At 39.1% G+C, this 25,068-nt stretch overlaps 2 protein-coding genes across 5 annotated transcripts in view; both read right to left on the bottom strand.

The window, feature by feature from the left end:
* The window catches only part of LOC109154497 (ADP,ATP carrier protein, mitochondrial-like), an 83,121-nt gene that overhangs the window by 39,045 nt on the left and 19,008 nt on the right, over window positions 1-25,068 (bottom strand). The window contains exons 5-6 of one of the 3 annotated variants that reach the window (XM_019302254.1): window positions 9,784-9,794; window positions 7,784-7,854 (exon numbers count right to left, since the gene is read on the bottom strand). The exons of the other annotated variants lie outside the window; for them this stretch is intronic. The gene's annotated coding sequence lies outside the window, so the exon portion shown is untranslated. Of the gene's footprint in view, window positions 1-7,783; window positions 7,855-9,783; window positions 9,795-25,068 lie in introns of those variants that run through there. 3 annotated transcript variants of the gene reach the window in all.
* LOC109154494 lies at window positions 8,239-24,411 on the bottom strand. 2 transcript variants are annotated; one of them, XM_019302249.1, is made up of 4 exons: window positions 23,110-24,411; window positions 22,454-22,846; window positions 22,034-22,298; window positions 8,239-8,542 (listed from the first exon to the last, which is right to left on the bottom strand). In XM_019302249.1, the coding sequence occupies exons 1-4, from the start codon at window positions 24,353-24,355 to the stop codon at window positions 8,356-8,358; spliced, it is 2,091 nt and encodes a 696-aa protein (XP_019157794.1). In that variant the 5' UTR covers window positions 24,356-24,411; the 3' UTR covers window positions 8,239-8,355. The 2 variants fall into 2 exon arrangements, with proteins under 2 accessions (XP_019157794.1, XP_019157793.1); XM_019302248.1 differs by lacking the exon at window positions 8,239-8,542 and having other exon boundaries at window positions 21,692-22,298.

Raw genomic sequence — 25,068 nt, 5'->3', positions numbered from 1 at the left:
TGTGCTTTGCGTTGAATAAATTGCCTTTATATACTTGAATTTGTGATTACTCCCCTTTGTTGGTTTGTGGTTTGCTTGGTGGAACTTGTTACAATGCAACTTGTGATTGATGAGTCAAGGTGTAACACATGATTGATCTATTCCCTTGCCAATGACTTTGTTAACCACCTAATAATTGAATAAATTCTTGATCTTGTGTGTTGTGCATTGCTAGTGAAGGCTTATGTGAGATTCCGGTAATGGTTGTTTTGCTAGAACTTGCCTCATTACTCTCTAAGTGAAATCTAAGATTTGCATGTTTTGAAATGATTTAGGCCATTTTTGTTTAGCCCAAGCCTTTAAGCCTACCCTTGTACACATATGTTTACCCCTAGTTGTCCCCGTTGAGCCTTTTCTATTTGTTCAATAAGTGCTAAGCACATAATCCCCTTTGTGTTTGTTCTTCTTGTGTTAACCCTTGTCATTTAACCCTTAAACCTTAAGCCAAAAGATTTCCCTCCACCCTTGAGAGAATAGTGCACTTGTTCTTTTTGTTGGAAGTGATTCTTTTTTCTTTTTGGAGCTTGTTTTGTTAGCAACACTCTCTATAATGTTATCTAAGTGTGATGGTCTAGATTTATTGATAAAGTATCTTTGTTGATTTGAAAAAAAAAAAAAAAAGAGAGAGAGAAAAAAATGACGAGAAAATTGAAAAAAAAAAAAAAAAAAAAGTCACGAAAATGTTGAAAAGAGATGAAGAAATGAAAAAGAAGAAGTTCAATAAAAGTTTGATAGTTTGCTTTGAAAATTATTCTCAACATCCACTACTTTAGAGTGTTGTTTTGTGTTTAGTTGTTAGTTGCTCCTTAGTTCTTTGATGTCATATCTCTTCCAATCTCAATTGTGAATAAGTGCAAAGTTCTCTCTTTTGTTTGATTTCCTTACCCCTTCTTTGTCAACCATTCACCCTTAGCCTCATTACAAGCCTAATAAAAGTCCTACTTGATCTTAGCATGCAATCTTAGAGTTGAACTAGTGGGAGTATGAAGGGCAAGCCTATGGAATCTCATTCAAAAAGCCAAGTTTTGCATAATCTCAACTTAGTATTTGTGCACACTTGATCCTCACGCTCTATGATAATCTTGGTGCTTGGTTATTGGCTTGAGAATGGAACTTGTGTGGAATGCTAAGATGATTCTTGAAACAAGTTGTGTTGTGTAAAGTTGGATTGTGGTTCGTTAAGTTGTGCAAAGTGGGAGTATGATCAACTTCGGTGCTATATTGGTGAATTAGTTCTTGTTTTTGCTTGAGGACAAGCAAAAGTCTAAGTGTGGGGGAGTTGATGAATGTCTAAAACTAATGCTTTTTCCTTGCACATTTTGGTATTTTTACTTCTTAATCATTATATTATTGAGCCAATTTGGTAACTTATGGAATGATTGTTTGTGCTTAGGTGACTTGACAAGAAAATGATGTTTTGAGCCAAACATTGAGTTATTTGATCAAGATTTCAAGTCATCATAGCATGAGGATATTTTTGTGAGGCAAAATGAAGAAAAGAAGATTTAACAACACTCTTTCATGTGCCAAATATTTGTGCCTTAGTGGTCTTGATGATATAGGCAATTCAATGCAAAGGCAAAGCAAAAGATAGTAAGGTGGCATTTCTCGCCCAAATTGGCGTTGTCTCCGTATTTTGACCATATCTCGGTCTAGGAGTGTCCAAATCGAGTGATTTTTATATCATTAGAAAGCTAACTTCAAGGGCTACAACTTTGATGAAGACAACAAACGCTAATTCAAAGGTTTTGAGGGTGAAAACTGGCCTAGAAGACGACCTTAGTGCACAGGCAGTGCACACTGCCTGTGGCCACGGGTCTGGCCACGGCCGTGGCCACTGGGCAGTGTGCCCTGCATTTCTGGCCACGGGTGAAGCCACGCCCGTGGCCACACCCGTGGCCAGCCCTCTGCAACTTTTTGCAGCCCATTTTTTACCCTTTTAAAGGGATTTTTTCACCCCAAAACATATCTTTCATTCCATCTTTCATTTCCCTTTCATTTCTCTAGTTAGGGTTAGTTTAGAATAGCTTAGATTAGTGTAGATTTGTGTTTCCTTTCCATTTCCAAGCTCAAGAACATTGCAAATCTTGGATTTCAAGACTTCAATAGAGAAGTTTTCTTATTCATCTCTTCTCTTTACTTTTCATCTATGCTTTCAATTTCTCTTTTAATATTGTGTATCTATTGTTATATTATGAGTAGCTAAGTGTTTTGGGACTAGGATTTGGTTTGATTTCTTGCTTTGATGCCTATTTGAGTTGTATTGCATAAAGGGGATTATTTGGGTGATCTAGGGTTGTTGTGTGAAATGGGTTTGTTGAGAAATTTGTGTATGATTTTTGGATCCCAATTATATGCTTGATTTGGAGTGTGTTTGTTGCTACGAGAGTAGAGATTGTACACTAGCCACACATTCACACACTTAATACCCAATACGAGAGTATTTTGGGTGTTAAGGGGAATCTTTGCCTTGTGTTCTTGTTTGGGCATCCTTTGGTTGAATTGTCACGAGAGTGGAGTTCAATATGAGGTTGCAAGTCCAAATAGCTACGAGAGTGGTATTTGGACACTTTCCAAATAGCTACGAGAGTGGTATTTGGACACTTTTGTGCATCTCATTTACCCTATACCTTGATTTAATTTCCTAATCCTTAGTACAATATTTGGCATCTTAGCTTGAATCAATCAAATCCCGGTCCTTTGTTTTACTTGTTCTATTTGTTATTAGTATAATCATATCAAACCAACTCCTTACCAAATAGTTCATATCAAACCAACTCCTTACCAAATAGTTCTAGCTTGTGCTTAACTCCGCTTTGCAATAAATTCCTAACATTACAAGAGCCATCTCCAGTGGAACGATATCTAAACTCTATACTGTAATTTGATACTTGATGGATGCGTGAAAAACGTCCTCACATATATAAAACAAACATAAGGCCATATTAGCAAAGCAAAATTGAACTCTGGACCAACCATTACCAACACAGCAACCATAAACCATTCAACCATCACTACACATGGTGTTAATTTTAGTCAGCAATTTAGCTAAACCTTTATTCCGAAAACACAGTTCCAAACACAATTTTAGTCCAAACTCCAAAATACATAAGAATTCCAGTCCAGACTTCAACTTACCGTTTCAAACCCAAAAAAATATCATATTCTAAAATATTTTTAACTCATACTAACCCTAAAATGGGTATCCAAAGTAGTAGAGATTTCAACATAGGTTATATAAATGGGTTGCAAAATAAGGAGAGAAGAGTTAACCACTTACTTGAAACACCCAAATCCTAGCTATTTAGCTCACCCAAATACTCCTTGTCAAATTTCCTAATATTTTCAAACATCAATCTTAGGGCTCAAATGTTAAACCCAACTAAAAAGAGTGATATATGGAGGTCAAACTTACCTAGAACACTCCAATGACTTGAGACCTAAGCTTGAAGAAGATGGAGATCAAAGCTTCAAATTCTTTTCCTCCATCTCTCTAGTCCACTCCTCTTATCTTCTTTCAAAAGAGATTTTTATCCAAAGACCAAAGTGGTTTCTTAACCTTCAAGGGTAAGGAAGGGCAATTTAGTAATTTCATCCAATATTAAATTTGGATAAGCTTTGACTTGTTGACCACATTTAATAAACATAGATATAATTTTATTTCTAAGATAGTGGGTATTACAGTAGGTCCAATCACAATACTCACAAGTTTATATGCCTTATGTTTCATGCAGTGCCTTGCTTTTAGGAATTATAGGAAATATACTACTGCACCAAAGTCTTGGCCCTGCCTCTATTGTTCTTAAGTATTCTGTCCACCTTCTGTTTTAATCTCTCTTCTTCATTTCCTTTTTGTTTTGGATTGTGACTGTAAATCATGCACCTCCTCACTTCATTTTAACAATATGATCCAATCTCCTTGGATGACAGCACAATGATTGAGAAAGATGTTGCTTATCTTGTTCCATCTCAACTTCACTGGAGAGGCTCCGGAATGTGTCGCCAACATCTCCCAAACATAAGCTCATATAAACCAAACAAATGAATGGACACATTTACCCTTGCTTTTAACGTCAAACTAACAGCAAATTCACAGAAGGACTGCTACTCGAATAAATCTAAAAGTCAAGTGTCTTTTTCGTCCAAATTAAAAGTCGAGGACTAAATTTGGAAAATCGCAATAGTCGGAGGACCATTGCTGTAATTAACTCTGCAACACTATTTCGGGATGGTCAATGGTATAATGCTTGCTCCACAGTTAGGACAATCATTTCAAAGTTGAGTAAATACCAGCCAAGGTCCCTCGAGTTTGGTGGTTTCACCACCTATAGTCCCTAACTTCTGTAATTACTATATGTGGTCCTCCGAGTTGCAAAAACTGACCTACTACCATCCTTCCGTTAGTTCCTACTGTCTAAACCGTCAAAAGTAGGGATAGAAATGTCATTTCGCAAAGCCAACGCAGAGTCCACCCTCCCTAGCCCATCTGCAGCATGTCCTCCTCCAAACTCACATCACTGATCTCAACACATTTCTTTTCCTTGAACTCATCCAGAAATTTACCAAACTCTTCTTTAGACACCCAATTCTTGGTTTCCATTTCGGTCACCAGCTTCTTCAAATTCTCACTCCTCCCATCCAATTCCTTAAATTTTGCATCCAATTCTGCACATTTTCCTCAAGCTTCTCACTAAATTCATTTCTCAAGATTTTAATTTCACTCTCGATCTTTTTGTCGATGACCTCTACTTGGACTTGCATCATCGTAGTAGTTTTCTTCAAAAAATTCTCCAAACCATCTGAATTAAACCTACTATGATTAACAGAAGGCATAAATTCTTAGTGGATATACTAACAACCGTGAGCCAGCGCGGTTTCTCGGGCTTTGAAGATTTATTCATGGTCCTCTCATGGCGAGACGAAGGCGCTGCACCGTTTGAGTTGGGCAAGACTTCCTGACAGCTTGAATTGGATCTCTAGTTTCTATTCGGATTGAATGTTGACTTAGATCTTTGATAGTAGCGTTGCCTGCGGCATGTTTATCATTGCTTGTGGATGGAGACGCGACGGCGGCTGCAGCGGCCGTTGAGTTGGATTCGGCAATGTCCAAAGCGGCGGGCTGCCTTTTCTCGACGACGGTTCAGTGGCAGGTGGCGACGGAGGACGGATTGGCGGTGACGGACACCGTGGAAGCAGACATTGATTAAATACTTTCTAAAGAAACTTTTTCTTGAAAAAGTTCCTAAAATTAACTTCGCAATAATTATTGAGAAATTTAAAAAAAAAAAACAAAAAAAAAAAACCCTAAGCTATGACAAGAAGAAGAAGAATGAGAAGGTAAAATCAAATTGGGAAGGAGCAACGACGAACGTCGACCTTTGTTTCTTTCCGGCAAACAGTTGACGCGAGGCAAGAAGATCCGACGACGGTTGAGAACATCACCTACGATAGCGGGCATTGTTTGAATGTCTTAAATTGATGAGAAAGAGCTCCACGGACTTGCTTGAGTTATTGTTCCTTGACCGGCCTACTGGGACCTGCAGCGAGCCCTCGGCGATTGAGAGGAAGCCGTAGCAATCTAAAGAATTCTCCTTTAAAACCCTTCGAGGGAAGCTAACTCCGGGCGGAGGAAGCTTTCCGATCTCTCCTTAAGGCTCGTTGAAGAGGAATAAGTCCTAAAAGCAGTAGCAGTCTTAAGAGTTGAGTTCCTTTCTTGACTGTGGCTAGGGATCGTATTTAATAGCCCGAAGGGATTCCTACGGGGAAATAAGCTCTTCCCTCTGCCCATAGTCCAAAAACGGAAGGCAGGAGGGAAGGGCCTTAGTTCCCCTAAAGAGAGCGGGAGGATCCACCGAGGGGAAAGCGAAGCAAGGGGGTAACGATTAAGGCTTCCGTAGGAAGTTCGAATAATGAATTCCTCGCCCCGCAATTCCTAAAGGGAATTGAGTAAGGGGCAGACTGCTCCTACTTAAATGTAAGAAAGGTAACTTAAATGTAGGGAAGCAGAACCCCCCCTGGGGTCTGCTTTCCTACATTTATGCTAATACAAATACAGGATTCCGCTCCTAAGATTCCCCCGAGGTTGACGGTGATCGTGGCTGAGCAGTGGCTGCCGGCGTGGTGGTGGGTGTTTCCGACGAGATTCTCGGGGTGGCAGCAGTGAGTTGGCTTTGAGCGATAGTAAAAAAGAATTATATATACCAAATGATATTTTTACCCTCACTTTTGACGGCTTAGATGGAAGAAACTAACGGAAGGATGGTAGTAGGTCAGTTTTTGCAACTCGGAGGACCACGGATGGTAATTACAGAAGTTAGGGACTATAGGTGGTGGAACCACCAAACTCGAGGGACCTTGGCTGGTATTTACTCTTTCAAAGTTTCTACACTTTTTTTCCCTTTTTTTTTTACTTAACTAGTATTTTCACTCGTGCGATACACAGAATGGAATTGTTGTAATATATTAAGAATATTTAAATCGATATATAATTATTTAAGAGTTAATTTCACCAGAGATCGTTTATCTTTCCTGACAATTCCAAATTTAATCCTAGACTATAGTTATTAATTATTATGATTTATTCTATGTTATAATTCTTACGTTAATATTCTTACTATTATTATTAACACTTAATTAATAATAAGTGTTAATATATTTGCGTTTTACAAATATAATATTGTACAAAAAGTAGAAATCAATATATTTTATTAGGAAGAGAGATTTTTTTAGAATTGGGCGGGAAGTTAAAAGTTTAGGATTTTATTTTTATATATATATAGATTACAATAGGAATTGTATTACACTATTTTATAATATTATTATAGAATTTTAACCCAGAATTATTGTACGAATGGGAAAGTAGAAATCAATATATTTTATTAGGAAGAGAGATTTTTTAATAATTGGGCGGGAATTTAAAAATTCAGGATTTTGTTTTTATATATAATATAGTATAGATTACAATAGGAATTGTATTACACATACACACACATACGCACAAAATTATGCTTTTTGAACTTTTTTTAAAAAAGTACAATCTATGTAGTATTTAAAAAAAAATTAATTTAACAAATTCAATATCCATGTCAAAACTTATTTCTTCCTGGTAAACAACATTGATCTCTAGGTCAACAATTTTCTAGCTTCTTTCACAAAATACACCAAAAAATCTAATAAAAATTTAATAAAAGAAAAAAAAATTGTTATCATTTCATAGCTTGTTTGTCTTCTCTATCAATGTTTCGAATTTGGGATTGGTTGATGGCAATAATAAGCATTTTTTTTTTAAACTAATGATAATGGCTGCAAGGGTTGTCAACGATGACAAGGACTATGGGTTAATCACACTATTAAATTAAAAAAATACTACATGGACTTCAAAAACTTATTTCTAATTTTTATTTCCACTTGTGTTCAAATTTGATTAGAGGAAAAAAAAATAAAGAATGAATAAACACCATAACCCTTATTAAATTAAGCAATCAGCATGTCACGTCATATAAAGTAGAAAATGAGAGTATAAGTTGAGATTACATGTAAAATTACTCATTAAATTATTACGAAGAACTTGCAAATGGCCTCTTTTTAAAAATTTTGTGACCTATTTATTTTTATTATTATTATTTAATTCAATACTTTAATTAACCCTTTCGTCAATTTTTTTTTTTGTCGAGACAACAAATTATATTGTAAACTATGAATAATATGCTAAATAATAAATACTCATTACACAAATAATGTGAATCTAAGCCCCCTAAAAAATGAGTTATTCAGAATGGGTAGGTAGTATTTGAGTTAACTTTAATGATGAGCAAAATTATCAAAACAGCAGGATAGTCTTAACCCAAGAAATTGGATCTGAGCCATATATAGTTCTGATTATACTGATTCTGTAATAAGGCCATTAGAAACAAGTAAACATAGCCCTATATACAAGTAGGACATATGAAATAACCATTATTGAGTATTGTAAGTTGGTATTATTATTACTCCAATAAAGGGGATTGACCAAGTGTAATGCAAATAAGTTGTATTCCACAGAAACATCAGATGCCAAAAGTAGAACATTGGTTGGAAAAGAGAAGGAAGCAGCCTAAAATATGAAATTAGATCAGAGAAGAACAAACCTCTAAACTTCCAGCCAGGACAAGAGGATGTTATATTGTACATTAAACATTACAAAGGGTACAAAGGGAAGAAAACACATGAAACCAGTTACTAAACAAACCTAGAATGGTTTCAACACCAGAAGGAAGAAATACAAGTAGGTAGGGGAGAACGAAAGGAGCAAAATGAAGTCCTCCATCCACAGATCGATCAGTCAAATTTGGGGGTGACCATCATTCTGATTATGATCTTGCCACATGATCTCAACACTTCCATACCGTGCTTCAATTCCGAATCACAGGTCAGGGTAATCCAATCATCTTCCTCATCTTGATACTTGATAGACATATTTTCTAGTGACATTTTCAACTTTGTTTCCAATTGCTCTTCCAAATATTTCATATATATAGTTGAGGATGACGAGAGTGGAAACCTTAAGGTATCATTTTTATAGGTTACCTTGACAGACTTTGTGCTGTTACATTGGCTTGTATTTGTAGCTTGTAGAGGAGGCAGAGCAGGAGATGGTTGAATTCCTTTATGCTTCTTAACAGCTTGTACATGTTGGTTTTGGTTGAGAGAGCAATTGGGCATTTTTCCCTTACTGTGATTTGGCCATCTATTGATGCCAAAGTCCCGACATGCTCGCTTGAATGTAGATGTGCTAACTGCAAAATATAATATAATGGGAGATTAGAGAAAAGCAAATGTATCAATGAGAAAGTGTATATTGAAGCAATAACCACCTATCTATCTATACACTAAGAAAATATTGAATACTAGCACATCAAATATATGATAAAACTGTAGTGTTAGCTCACCTTTAAGAGTTTTAGCAGCAGCACCGAGACTCTTACCAAACAGTTGTTGAAGAACCTGGCCGTTAATTCCATGATCTTTCTCCCACCTGCACCTGCTGATAGATTTGTGTGAACTACTGTTTCCACCTTTGGCATCAGTGGTATTATTTGTTGCAGTACTGGATTTGGGAATATGGGGTTCACATGGTGAGTCCAATTGCATCATCCTGCATTCTGCTTCAAGTGGTGCTGGCAAAATGCGAACAGTACGTCTCTTTGCTAACTCTGCAGCAAGCTTCTCAAGATTGAAACTCTTTTCTAACTCTGCAGCAAGCATCTCAAGACTGAAATTCTGTTCGAACTCTGCAGCAAGCTTCTCAAGATTGAAACTCTTTTCTAACTCTGCAGCAAGCATCTCAAGACTGAAATTCTGTTCGAACTCTGCAGCAAGCATATCAAGATTGAAATTCTTTTCTAACTCTGCAGTAAGCCTCTCAAGATTGAAACTCTTTTCTAACTCTGTAGAAAGCCTCTCAAGGTTGTCTTGCATCTGCCTTTCCAAACTATTCCAATGCTGAGCTTCTAGGGACGCTATTTCCAAGCGTGCTATCATTGGTTGCAAACTGTTGGAAGTATCCCCAAACTGCTTTTCCAAAAATTCAACCACGCTACTGTCCATACAACATTGACCACTTCTTGGTGGATGAGTAACTGATTTTTGTTCAAACAATGCTCCCCCGATTCCTACTTCAATTCCTATTAAACTGAAGCTAGTATACGTACATTTCAAGAAAAGATAAACATTTAAATGCGGCACCGGCAATCCTTTTTCCATTGCCTGTAACTCAATATTCAACCAAAGCTCCTTGTGGGGGGAAACTTCAGAATCCACAGCATTCCATGAAACCATCATCTTCATTATTAGTTCCTTATTAAGAAACACATGACCCATATTATACGCTAGATCATGATAGGATGAAGGGATGAAGTATTGCATTTGAGTAGAAAAGAGATGAAGATTACAGAAGGAAAAACTAGCACTCTACACTACTTCTCTCTTCTGTATATATAGACGAAGAGGAAGCGGTTATAACAGAATTATTTAAGCTCCAATTACATTGTTGCCCCTTATTATCTTCTTTTATATTTACAGTATTAGTATGTTGCTTCATCACCCCCCCCCCCCCGTAAGATGGCGCGTACATGTCTTGTATGCCCAGCTTAGAGTTGAATTCTTGGAACAAGATGGTTGGAAGAGGTTTAGTGAGACCGTCTGCTATCTGCCGTGTGGATGGGATAGATAAGAGTTTGATCAAGCCTTGAGACACCTTCTCCCTAACAATGTGACAATCAATTTCGATGTGCTTGGTGCGCTCATGGAAGACGTGATTTTCGCCAATGGCCACAGCCGACTTGTTATCACAAAATAGCACAGCAGGCTTCATCATATCAACCTGCAAATCTTTGAGCAAGAAAACAATCCATTGTGTCTCACATGTAGCAGAGGCCAACGCTCGGTATTCTGCCTCGGAAGATGACCGGGAGATGGTTGCTTGCTTTTTAGACTTCCACGAAATGATTGCAGCGCCAAGAAATACGCAGAAACCAGTAGTAGATTTCCGTGTTTCAGGGCAGGTTGCCCAGTCCGAGTCACAGAACACGCTTAGCTGCAAATTCCCATTTCTAGGATAGAATAAACCTTGTCCAGGGGCGGATTTGATGTAACGCAAAACCCTGTGAGCAGCGCTGAGATGTTTGTCAGTAGGTGCATTAACAAACTGACTCAGTTTGTGAACCGCATAAGTGATATCTGGCCGAGTTGTTGTGAGATATAACAACCGGCCAACCAAGCGTCTATAAGCCCCAACATCAGGTAATGGTTCTCCATCACCATGCTGCAAATTCTGCCCGGGAACCATAGGAGTAGTAACAGGTTTGCAATCAATGAAACCAGCTTCGGTAAGGATGACTAGAGTATATTTGCGCTGGCATAGGTTCAAACCATGTTCACTGATATGTGCCTCAATGCCCAGAAAATACCCCAACTGTCCCAAGTCTTTTATCTTGAAGGCATCATCGAGAAACCTTTTAAGATCATTGATCAACTGCAAGTTAGGACTAGTCACGATGATATCATCTACGTAGACTAGAACAGCAAGAAAAACAGCCTTATCACCCATAGTAAATAAGGAAGGATCTGACTTGGATTGGACAAAACCTCTAGTTATCAAAGCCGAGCTCAGCTTAGTGTTCCATTGGCGACTTGCCTGTTTAAGACCATAGAGAGAACGAAGTAATCTGCACACTTGATTCGGCTTGTTTGAATGGAAACCAGGTGGCAAACTCATATAAACTTCTTCTGTTAAGTCGCCATGAAGAAAGGCGTTATTTATATCCAACTGGTGGATGTGCCAGTTGCGAGAAGATGCCACAGCTAAAACTGTTCGTATGGTGGTTAGCCTTGCAACGGGAGAAAAAGTCTCAAGATAATCAACTCCCAATTGCTGTGTGTACCCCTTAGCAACGAGACGTGCTTTATACCGCTCAATGGTACCATCTGCCCGTAGTTTGATCTTATAAATCCATCGACAACCTATGGGAATTTTTCCAGGTGGTAAATCAGTTAATTCCCATGTATGGTTGTCTTGCAAGGCCTGAATCTCTGTATTCATAGCCTCCTTCCAACAATCGTAGCGGATTGCCTGTTTATAAGACTTTGGTTCACTAGTAGAACTGACTGCCATGGAGAAGGCTCTGTGAGGTGGGGATAGATCATCAAATGAAATGACCTTAGACAAGAGATGCGGAGAAGACCTTCTGGAGGTTAGAGACTCACAATAATAATCTTGAAGTTTATTAGGAGCACGACGAAATCTGCTTGATCTTCTGGGCTGATCAGAGGCATAATTCTGTTCTGGAGGCTCAGAATTGTGAGTGGATGAGTTGTTGGTTTCATCAGGGATGATATGATGAGAGGACTCGGACTGTATAGCTTGAGTGTTAAAAGAAGAGCCATCATGGGAAGAATTGGCTGCTTCATCAATACGGGATATCCATTCTGCATTATGAGACGAGTTTGTTTCCGGAACATTGCTTGGAACTTCTGCTTGTGGAATGTCAATGGGAATAATAGGTAACGGGACTTCTGATGATGAGGAGTCTTGTGGCTTCTTTTCAAAGAAAGGAAAAGAATGCTCATAGAAGTCGACATCTCTTGATATAAACACAAGCTTTTCTTGAAGATCAAATAGGAGAAAACCTTTGACATGAGCAGGAATTCCAAGAAAAACACACTTCCTTCCCCTTTGAGCCATCTTGTGCCTAGAAGGAGCTAAATTAGAAGCATAGCATAAGCATCCAAAAACCTTCATCTTTGAGAGATCAGGTTCTCTCTTATGCAACCGAAAATAAGGACTATCCTAATCAATCACCGGAGAAGGCAATCTATTTATGATGAAAACGGCATGCATGACGCAATGCCCCCAAAACTCAAGGGGAAGGGAAGCCTGAAAGCGAATGGCCCTGGCAACACCAAGAATATGTTGGTGTTTTCGTTCTACAACAGCATTCTGTTATGGAGTGTAGACACACGATCTTTGATGCACCATTCCATTCTCTTCAAAAAAATCAGTCAAATTGAATTCAAGACCATTGTCAGTTCTAATGGTTTTAATCAACACCCCAAATTGTGTGTGAACAAAAGCATGAAAGCATTTTATGAGCTGCTTAGTTTCTGATTTATGCTTCATTAAACGGAGCCATGTAAATCGGGAAAAATCATCAACCAAGGTTAGAAAGTAGCGTTCCCCATTCAAAGATTTAACATGGAAGGGACCCCAAATGTCTGCATGAATAAGATCAAAAGGAGCATTTGTAATAGTAGTACTTAAAGGGAAATGGGACCTTTTGTGTTTAGCCAATTGGCAAATATCACATGGTTCTTGTTTGGTACCAGAAACAGTAATAGTCTTCAAACAATGAAATCTACTCATAGGAAAATGTCCTAGTCTTTGGTGCCATGTTCTACTGTCAACACTTTGAGCAGCAAAAATCTGGTGCTCTGGCACTGTTTTCTGAGGGGGTTCCAGCAGCATATACAAGCCTTTCTCTTGTCTAGCTAAACCAAGAATCTTCCCACGAGGTCCCTGAATAATGCATTTTCCAGATAGAAAAGTTAGATCACAACATCCAGTTTGCAACAATTTACTCACGGATATGATGTTGAACTTGAAAGAGGGTATATGAAGGGCATCCTTCAACCATAGTCCTTCTTTGAGTTGAACATCCCCTATGTGCTTGACAGTGATTCCTTCTCCAGTAGGTAAGCTCACTTCAAGGCCATTCACAACATGATAATACTTGAAAAATTCAAGAGCACATACTATGTGATCGGTAGCCCCCGAGTCTATAATCCAAGTAGTATCACATAAGAGTAAAGAATTAATATGAATTTGAGAATACCTGCCTTCATCATTATAAGAGGATTCCTTAAAATTTGGAGTAAGAGTCACTGCCGACGCTGTCGAATTGACTGGTGACTGTCCAGGCTGTTTTTGGAGAAGACTAAGCAATCCTTGCAGCTGATCGGGAGTTATTCCCAAATCTGTTACACTGCTTGGTACAGCTGCAACATTCATGGTTTGCTTTCCCTTTGATTTGAATCCCGGTATCCACCCCGGTGGATAGCCGTGTTTTTTGTAGCATTTATCTACGGTATGTCCACTCATCCCGCAGAAAGTACATTTGGCTCCCTTATTCCCATTGTTGTTGCGTTTGAAGTTATTGTAAGAATTTTGAGAGTTCATGGCTGCTATCTCACCAGTATAGGAGGCAACACCTTCACCAGTAACTTGTGTTTGAGCAGCATGAGCTTGAACGTTTTCCAGATTAGTTGTTTTCCAGTTCATCAAACTGATCTGTCTCTCAATTTTCTCTGCCATAACAAAAACCTTGTATACCTCTGGTAGAGGATCAAGGATCAAGACATTGGACTTCAAACCAGCATAATCATCATTAAGACCTTGTAGAAATCGGATAACACAATCTATATCCCGTTCTTTTCTAATTTGTTCAACAAGGTTGCAGGAGCACCTCGGAACACAAACAGGCAGAGGACGCAGCACATTCATTTCTTCCCACATAGCTTTGCATTTAGTGTAATATTCATTAACAGTAAGATTGTTCTGTTTGAGACTATAGATCTCATTTTGCAGAGTGGATATCCTTTGAGCATCACACTGGGAGAATCTCTTCCTGAGATCGTCCCAAACCTCTCTCGCACTATCCAGATGCATAATACTGCTAGCTATGGAAGGACTTACTGACCTGAAAATCCAGGAGCAGATGATCAAGTTACATCGCCTCCAAGCTCCGTAATTGACATCATCATGAGTCGCCGTCGGAACTCCTCCTACGATAAAACACCACTTGTTTTTGACTTCCAATGCGATCCGCATTGATATACTCCAAGCTCCATAGTTAGAGCTTCCTGTTAAGGGAGGATTGACGAGCATTGTGCTCGGATTGTCCGTCGAGCTGAGAAATAGAGGATTCTCCATTTCCTCCAAGCTGGAGCTTCTGTGACCTACGATCCTCTGCGGAACGTGAGACGAGCCTTCTGCCTGGACTGGAGAAGCAGGAATTGCTGTTGCCGGCTGCTCTTGCTGATTCATCTCGCCGGAAACCACCGCTGCGTATGAGCCCTTACGCAGCTCTGATACCATGATAGGATGAAGGGATGAAGTATTGCATTTGAGTAGAAAAGAGATGAAGATTACAGAAGGAAAAACTAGCACTCTACACTGCTTCTCTCTTCTGTATATATAGACGAAGAGGAAGCAGTTATAACAGAATTATTTAAGCTCTAATTACATTGTTGCCCCTTATTATCTTCTTTTATATTTACAGTATTAGTATGTTGCTTCATCAGATCATCCCAAAATGTATATGGGTCAAGACTTCCTCCGAGGGAATGGGAAGCATCGGACGGCAATGAACAGTTCATCATCGTTGACGAACTCGGCATCATTCCTCCCGCCAATTGGAACCACTCACCTACATTATTAACAGAGTGATCATCGGTTCTTTGTGGTTGCACCGTCCCTCCCATGTTTTCTGTTGCCCAAATGCCCAAGGCACTGCCACTGCCAGCATCAACTTCTTCTATACACGGAGCCTCACTATGATCTGCAAAATTGCACAATGTTGATGTATCGGAATTTCCGATGGAATCACCCGACGGCGGGGAAAAGTAGTTCATCCTTGGGGGACTCGTGCTCATCATCATTTCTCCCCCCATGTCGGGCGCAAGGTACACCGGTTCATCACCAGAAAACCCCATCCATTGGGGGCTTCTCACCATTCCTCCCGTCATATCGAACAGCGAATCCCACTGTGTATTAACAAAGTGATTATCAAAATCTGTTTGTAGATGATGGACAACAATAGTCGTCTCAGCTTCTTCACTCATTTCCGACTCTGTAACAGGGTTGCAGGTGAGAGCGCCATGGTTGAACAACGACCTCGTGGGAGAGGGGGAGGCAGCATATGGTGGCGGTTGAGCTTCTTCCGCCAGTCCCGGAGATGGCAAATTTTCAGCAGAAGGGTTAACGACTGTCATTGCTGAATTTGAGTAGGTGTGAGAGGAGATTGATTTGGTGTAAAATGTAACCATCTTTAATTTCGGCTTTGCTGGGGGATCTTTGTTGTTGTGGGTTAGATTAGTCGGTCGACCATCTATATATAATAAACGATGACGCCATTACCGGCTGCCCCATTGAACCTTTTTTTTTTACAAACCCCTTTGAACCTTTTCAACCTTAAACCTTTCGGTCCTTCTATACCAGGGTTCTTAGCGGATCGCTTTAGATAAACTACTTGTGTTTATGTTTGTTTGATTATTCTCGAACACTGTATGGTGCATTTATGCATACCTAATGGTGTATGTCGGATTAATCGCACCGAGAAGACCTATATATATATATAGAGAGAGAGAGAGAGAGAGAGGGAGAGAGAGTAGAAAATTACAGAATATTAGTAAACCGAGTTTGAAATGTTCGGGATGTCTAATGGCAACTAAAAAATTTAGTTGAGATTGATTGTTAGGCTGAACTTATCTCTGCAAATGTACCCATTTGCAAGATGATTTGGCATGCCACATGGATTTATTTTTTATTTTTAGTTATTTTTGTTATATGATGTGTAATGCAAACTTGCTAATGTTGCAAGTTTGTAATGGCAGCCTTCTTTGTACTTTAGTATTGCAAGGCAGCATGGCTGCCTGCAAATTTGTACTTTTCTTTATTTTTTTATTATTTTATTATTATATATATAATATAAAATTAAAGTGGGACCTATTTTTGAGAGAGAGATATTTGTAGGGATGTAGTGTGAATAATAGATGATTTACAAATGGGATGATGTGGAAGTAGGACCCATTTTTTAGAGTGGGAGATGTTTGCTGGGATAAGGACAGCCTTAAACATGCTTAATAAGGATACTTTTTCACCCAAATGATAAAAATTTTCTTGTCTTTCCAGCAACTTTATACAATATCCATAACCTTCTTTCTTCTGTCACAAATAATGGGATATCCTAAGTCTGTAAAAGGAATTTTTGTAGATTCAAAACAGGGTTTTTGTGCTCAATTAAAGCAAATTAAAGCATAAGAAGTTGAATAAACTATTAGACTGCAAAAAGATTGTATTAGCATGCATTGAGCAGCAACAGATAAAAAACAGCAATAACCCAACCCAAATGAATTGGTAAAATCTGTAAGCTCTTCAGCACTAAGAATGTTTGAATAAAAATAGGGTGGAGAAAATTTTGGGCTTAAGCCCCCTCAAAGATGAGTTATTCAAATTATCCAATATAATGTACTTAGCTTGGTCAAGGGTGCCTTTCAAAAAAAAAAAAAAAAGCTTGGTCAAGGGTGACCGCCGCATGCGCCTTTTTTATTCCATAAACTCATAAAGTGTGTTCCAATCACTCTTAGGCGGTGTGAATGTGTGATAGTGCGCCTTTAATTTTATTTTCATCTTTAATTTGTTGAAGTTGTCTGTTGCGGATTCTCCATGGGAGAAAAAAAAAACAATAGAAATATAAAAGATGTAATCATACAGTCATATGGTAACATATAAAACTGTAGGAGACAATACAATAAAACGAATATAAAAAAATATCCTTTTAAAAGAGTTTCACATGTTGTTGTCGACCTTTATATCTGAATCTAAATAATAAAATATAATAAGTGAATGAAAATTATACATTTCATTTATGTTTGTTTTTTTCGTTAAGTTTTTTTATACATTATGCTATAAATGTTATACATTAAAATATTTTGGACAAACATACCACTACCATCATAACTTTCGTTATCTTTTCCACTATTGTTACCATGCACATGCATCCACCATATATTTTCTTATCTTATTTATTAATAATAATATATACACATTATATATTTGAGTTATATATTAATTACATTTGAAATTGTGGATCGGATTAGATTAGCGTCGGTAGGCCATATATATATAATAAGGAATTATAAACGAGGAACCTTTTTTTTCTTTGTTTTGACAAACCTCTTTGAACCCATTGAACCTTAAACCTTTGGGTCCTTCTATACCAACAACTCAACCTCAATTTCCATCACCGTACATTTACTCCATAAGGCTATCCTTATCCTGTTATCCTCTAACTATTAAAAATGAATCTCACATTCACATAACTCAATTTTTAATTCATTTACTATTCACACTACATTTCTGTAAATTCACTCAACTTTTAAAATATACCCAATTTCACATAACTTTACAAAATTAATATCGTTTTTCAATAAATATTATTTTCTCATCAACATTATTAATTTATATCAATATATAAATTACATTAAATATTAAAAATAACAAAAATGAAAATTCAAAAACACAATTTTTTATATAAATTACTTTTAAATATTAAAAACAACAATATTGAAAATCTAAAAATGTAATTTTTTAAAAAACAATTTAAAAAGTTATTCGTATTACGTATATAACCGAAGGCAAATTATAGTACAAAATTTTGTTTATCTAAAATAATTTGTGTTATTAATTTGAATTACGATTTGAATTGCAAAACTAAACCCCAAATGAACCTTACAAATTCGAAGTAATTGGAATCATTAAAATTAACTCAAGTACGAAATTGAAGACATTGAAATAACTAAAGTTAAAGAAATTGCAAATTCGAAGACATTGAAATAATTAAAAATTAAGATTGATGGATTTAATTAATCCGGGGCGGACCCAAATCAATAAATCCGGATAAGAACGTAATACGAATAATAAATAAATAATATAAAACGATGTCGTAAAAGTCGTGAGACCGTATATTATATTAAATGCCGTAGAATTGGCTATTACAAAGATTTAGTAAGACAAAAGTGTGTAGAATAGGAATCAAGTTGTCCTAACAAGGTGAGGTGGGGGGTTTTTATATGCAACAAACCCCCCAACCACTCCCCCTAAAGAGGGGGGCGGTTAGATCGCTCTTTGACCGGGGACCCGGGTGGACCGGGTCGGGTCGAGTCCCCGGGCTCGAGTAGTGCCGAGCTCGCTATGGCCCGAGCTCGAGTAGAGTCGTGCTACCCGAACCGAGCCCGACGTCACTCGGCTCGGGTCGGGGCACCTCCAAGGTGCCGTGGGCCGGGGTGCTTTTGGGCTCCAACGTGGTGCTCCGGGTCTGCGTTGCTACCCCGGGTCGGGTCGTGAGTATAATATATCCGTCATGAGTCCCCCACTCTCTTCGTTGCGAGTGGAAGTCGACAACGAAAGAGAGTAGATATCCTGACCCGACCTCCATGCGCGAATGTAGCCGAGCTCACCATGGTCGAGGTGCCTTGTGCCGAGGCGTCTTGAGCCGGGGCGTCTTATGCCGAGGCGTCTTGGGCCGAGGTATTCTGAGCCGAAGTGCCTTGGGCCGAGGTGTCCTGAACCAAGGTGCCTTGTGTCGAGGTGCCTTGGGCCGAGGTGTCCTGAACCGAGGCGTCATCACTTGCTTCAAATTCACCTGTGACCTGTCCCACCACGAGTCTAGAGTCACATCGGATTTTGAGCTTCTCCACCTTCATATTTTGCGCGAGGTGAAGGCCCCCCAGGAGCGCCTCATACTCGGCTTCGTTGTTGGATAATTTGAATGCGAAGCGGAAGGGCGTAGTAGGCCCGGAACCCTTCCGGGGTTATGAGGGCGACTCCTCCCCCGCAGCTTTTGGTGCTGGAGGACCCGTCCGTTGAAAGGGTCCACCACTCCTCGTCTTCGTCCCGGACCCGCTCTGTGGCCTCCCGGGCAGTACACTCGACTATAAAGTCAGCCAGTGCCTGCCCCTTGATGGCGGGTCTGGGCTTGAACTGGATGTCAAACTGGCCCAGCCGCATGGCCCACCTGACCAACCTGCTGGCCGACCCCGAGGCCGTCAGTACTGCGTCTAGTGGCTGGTTGGTGAGGACCTGTACGGGGTGGGCCTATAAGTAGTGGTTCAGCTTCTTTGCCGTCACATCTACTGCGAAGATGGCCTTTTCCACGGGTGTGTACCTGATCTCCGCCCCCCGTAGAGCTCGGCTCGTATAATATACGGGCCGTTGGACCCCCTCGTCGTCCCGGACCAGCACGGAGCTGACCGCGGCCTGCAAGATGCCCAGGTACAGATATAGGACCTCTCCCTTAACGGGTTTGGCCAGGGGGGATCGACATCAGGTACGTCTTGAGGTCTTCGAAGACCTTCGGACCACTCGAAGCCCTTGGTCATTTTGAGGACCCCAAAGAACGGCAATGATTTCTCGGCCGACCTCGAAAGGAAACGACCCAGGGCTGTCAACTGCCCGTTGAGGCGCTGGACCTCCTGGAGGGACCTCGGAGGTTCCATGTCCAGGATGGCCTTGACCTTGTCGGGGTTGGACTCAATGCCCCTCTTCGAGACCATGTACCACAAAAATTTCCCCCCATGCACCCCAAAAGTGGGGGGAAATTTTCTTGCTTCTTTCACAAATTACCAAAAAAATCAAATGAAAATTTAATGAAAAAAAATGTTATCATTTCATAGCTTCTTCGTCTTCTTTTATCTTTGTTTCGAATTTGGGATTGGTTGATGGCAATAAGAAGCAATTTTTTTAACTAATGACAATGGTAGCAAGTTTTAACTAATGACAATGGTAGTAAGGGTTGTCAACGATGACAAGGACTATTGGTTAATCACACTATTAAATTAGAAAAATATTACATCAACTTCAAAAACATATTTCTAACTTTTACTCTCACTTGTGTTCAAATTTTATTAGAAGAAGAAAAAAATAGATAAAAGTTATGATCTCTATTAAATTAAGCAATCAAAACGTATTACTCATTAAATTATTATGAAGAGTACGTTGATGTAGCTAGCTAGCATTTTTCGGTTTCAGAAACAAATTAAAGTTATGAGTGCAAGGTAGTCTAGGTAAAATAAGTAATTAGTGCCAACAATAATATATAAAAAGAACAAGGTGTAACACTAGCTGCTAAACAAACCTACAATAATTTTCAACACAAGATCAGAAGAAATGCAAGTACCTTTGGTAGAAGAGAATGAAAGGAGCAAATTATAGCTAGCTAGTGTTTTATTTTCATCTTTAGCTTCGGCTTTGCTAGAAATAGTTAGGATCTCTGTATAATCTTGTTGATAACACCTTAGTCGATGCTAAACCGTTTCAATAGGCAAATTTTCATGTGGACCATAGTTCACAAAACGCTGCATAAACTATAAAAAATGTATTTTGTATTTAGAGAAAATTCATTATTTATATATTGAATGTATATTATTCAAAATAATATAAATTAAGTACTCAAATAATGTACTTTCTCTGAATACAGAGTACATTTTTAATATGTTAAAAGTACATTATTTATGTACTGACTATACATTATTTAATAGTATACAAAATAATATACTTTCAATACTCAAATAATGTATTTTCAAATTATGTACTCTATATACACAAAATCATGTACATTTTATTTGTAGTCTACACAATTGTGTGCATCATGGTCCATCCAATTGAATGTTAGTTCTAAAGTCATCTTTAATTTGACACAAAAGGATGGATTTTAAGTCTCTCTTGTTTAATTGCCATTTTCAAATTATTTACTTTGAGACTTTTTGTCTTCTTCTCTTTCCAAGCAAGAATTTTTTTTTTTTTTTTTTCACGACGTCACAATCACAAAATTAGAATGTGGCATAAAGAAGCCATTACAATGCAAGTCCAAAATAAATAGGTAAAATCTGTAAGCTCTTCAGCACTTGGTCTGCAAAAATAAAAGTATCCTCAAGAAATAGGGTGGAGAAAATTTTGGGGTGAAGCTAAGCCCCATTAAAAATGAGTTATTCAGAATGGGTAGGTAAGTATTTCAATTAACTTTAATGATGAGCAAAATTATTAAAATAGCAGGATAGCCTTAACCCAAGAAATTCGATCTGAGCCAAATATAGTTCTGTAGAAAGAAGTAAACATAGCTGTATATACAAGTAGGACATATGAAATAACCATTATTGAGTACTGTAAGTTGGATTTATTATTACTATTATTACTCCAATAAAGGGGATTGACCAAGTGTAATGCAAATAAATTGTATTCCACAGAAACATCAGATGCCAAACGTAGAACATTGGTTGGAAAAGAGAAGGAACAATGTTATATTAGATCAGAGAAGAACAAACCTCTAAACTTCCAGTCAGCACAAGAGTATGTTATATTGTACGTATAACATTACAACGAGTACAAAGGGAAGAAAACACATAAAACTAGTTACTAAACAAACGTAGAATAGTTCCAACACCAGAAGGAAGAAATGGAAGTAAGTAGGGGAGAGAAGAGGAGCAAAATGAAGTCCTTCATCCACATTTGGGGGTGACCATCATTCTGATTACAGTCTTGCCACATGATCTCAACACATCCAGACCGTGCAACAATCCCGAATCACACATCAGGGTAATCCACTCATCTTCCTCATCTTGATACGTGATAGACATATTTTGTAGTGATATTTTGAACTTTGTTTCCAATTGCTCCTCCAAATATTTGATAGTTGAGGAGGATGAGAGCGGAAGCCTTATGGTATCATTTTTATAGGTTACCTTGACAGACATTGTGGTGTTACATTCGCTTGTATTTGTGGGTTGTAGAGGAGGCAGAGCAGGACATGCAGGTTGAATTCCTTTATGTTTCTTAACAGCTTGTACATGTTGATTTTGGTTGAGAGAGCAATTGGGCTTTTTTCCCTTGTGATTTGGCCATCTATTGATGCCAAAGTCCCGACATGCTCGCTTCAATGTAGATATGCTAACTGCACAATATAATATAATGGGAGATTAAAGAAAAGCAAATGTGTCTATGAGAAAGTATATTTTGAAGCAATAACCACCTATCTATCTATACACTGAACAAATATTGAATACTATTACCACATTAAATATATGATAAAATGTAGTGTTAGCTGACCTTTAAGAGTTTTAGCAGCATCATCGCGATTCTTACCAAACAGTTGTTCAAGAAGCTGGCGGGTAATTCCATAATCTTTCTCCCACCTGCTGATATTGTCTGTTTTCTCTGAACTACTGTTTCCACCATTGGCATCAATGCTATTATTTAACTCAACAACAACATTATTTCTTTCTTCATTTGTTGCACTGGATTCGGGAATGTGGGCTTCAGAAGATGAGTCCTCCTGTTGCAGCAGCAGCATCCCTTCCCTCCCTGCAGCATCATATTGTGCTTCAACTGCAGGACAAATGTCAGCAGTATGATTCTCATCCGAGGCAGTACCAACTTCTTCTAAAGAGTGTCTAGTGATGCCAAAGTCCCGACGTGCTCGCTTGAATGTAGATGAGCTAACTGCACAACGGAAGGATCGGAGATTCAAGAAAAACAAAGGTGTCTGTGAGAAACTATTCAAGCAAGCAAAAACCAAACCACCTCTGATCTGTATACTAAGAAACTACTACCCCATAAAATATATGATAAAACTGATAGCTCACCTTTAAGAGCATCACGACTCCTCTTACCAAACAGTGGTTCAAGAACCTTGCCGGAAATCCCATGATCTTTCTGCCACCGTACCAGATGAAGTCGATCTTTTTTCTTCCAGCTGTTTCTTCCTATGGCATCAGTTCTTTTTAATCCAACAACAACAACGTTCCTTCCTTCATTTGTTGCATTGGATTTGGGATTATGGGCTTCACATGGTGAGTCCAGTTGCATCATCCTGCTTTCTGCTCCAAGTAGCGCTGGCAAAATGCTAACACTGTGATTCTTTTGGGAGGCAGTACCAACTTCTTCTTGCAAATACCGCAGCTTGATTTCTTCCCCACTCAGTAACTCTAAAACCCCTGTTTGAACAAGCCTCTCAAAGTGGTCTACAAACTGCCTTTCCAAACTATTCTGGTGCTGCATTTCTAGGCACGTCCTTTCAAAGTAGAGCAACGAGTGCATCTTTGAATTAACGGAGGATGAGGAGAAGGAGCAATCATCATTTACCGAAATCCCAAAGGAATAATTGTTTGTCCCTAAACACAACAGCAGGCTTACTACAACATCCAGTACCTCTAAAACCATATTCCAAGGTTGCGTTTTTGAGCAGAATGCATACCGCCATCGGTGACTAACTGAGATCCGTTCCATTATCATCCCTCCCCAGCTTTCTAGCTCAAGTGCTCGTGAACTGCACACGGCATAATTGTTTTCGGAGGAAAAATCAAGTTGTAAATATGCGGCTGCCTGCTTGACATTTATTATTTGTTCTCCATTCCCTAACTCTATAACCATATTCTGACACAGCCATTCCAAGCTGAGCAGACATGGTGTCACACCCAGTGCGCCTGGCAGCCCTGGCTTACAATAACTACTGGGAGAGGTGAGACTATTGAGCGAGGGTGAGGGTCTCACATCCCGTAGGCATTTACAAGAACTGAGATCGAGAATGAAGAGATGAGGGAGACAAACGCGTTCAACGAGACCAGCGAGAGTGGCACTGGCTCTGGCAGCACCAACTTCTTCTATACACGGCGGCTGCTGCTGCTTCCAAGTTGGCCGCGTCATCATTCCCTTCCTATTCTCAAACTCTTGAGCATCATTATGATCTGCAAAATTCCACAATATAAATGGATCGGAATCACCGGACGGCGGGGAAAAGTAGTTCATCCTTGGGGGACTCGTGCTCATCATCATTCCTCCCCTCATCCCCATGTCGGGCGTAAGGTACAACGGTTCTTCGCCAGAAAAGCCCATCCATTGGGGGCTCATCACCATTCCTCCCGTCATATCGAACAGCAAATCGCAGTCTGTATTAACACAATCTGTTTGTAGATGATGGACAACAATAGTGGTCTCAGCTTCTTCACTCATCTCCGACTCCGTAACAGGGTGGCAGGTGAGACCGCCATGGTTGAACAACGAGCTCACGGGAGAGGGAGAGGCAGCATATAGTGGCGGTTGAGCTTGTTCCCCCAGTCCCTGAGATGGCAAATCTTCAGCAGAGGGGTCAATGAACGATGATGCATCAACAAGTGTCATTGCTGAATTTGAGTGCTGTGAGCTGAGAGATTGATTTGGTGGAAAATGTAATAATGTATTTCGGCTTTGCTTAGGAATTGGGATCTTTGTTGACTTGTGGACTAGCCTCGGTCGCCTATATAGTATATATAATAAGCCCCATTGCCAGCTGCCCCTTTGAACCTTTTTTTCTTTTTGACAAACCCCTTTGAACCTTTTGAACCTTAACCCTTTGGGTCCTTGTATACCAACAAGGCAACAACTCAACCACAATTACCATCACCCTATATTTACTCCACCATAATATTAACTGTATTTTTCCACTCTTTCCAACACCACCCAAACTTTTATCCCCAATGAGGTATTTCAGAAATCTCTAATAGCACGTTTGGTTCACGGAATGAATTTGGAAGGAATAAGAATACTATTCCACAAGAAATAGAATAGGTAAGATAGGAATTGTATTCTATTGTTTGATTCGCTGAAGGAATAGACTTTAGTAATTGTATTCCAGAGTTTGATCGGTTAAAAAGAATAGAAATAGAATAGACTTTAAAGACATAATA

Source organism: Ipomoea nil, unplaced genomic scaffold, assembly GCF_001879475.1.
Source record: "Ipomoea nil cultivar Tokyo-kokei standard unplaced genomic scaffold, Asagao_1.1 scaffold2647, whole genome shotgun sequence".
Classification (NCBI taxonomy): Eukaryota; Viridiplantae; Streptophyta; class Magnoliopsida; order Solanales; family Convolvulaceae; genus Ipomoea; species Ipomoea nil.
The sequence above is the reverse complement of the archived record's forward strand: the minus strand, read 5'-3'. Positions and strand labels throughout refer to the sequence as shown.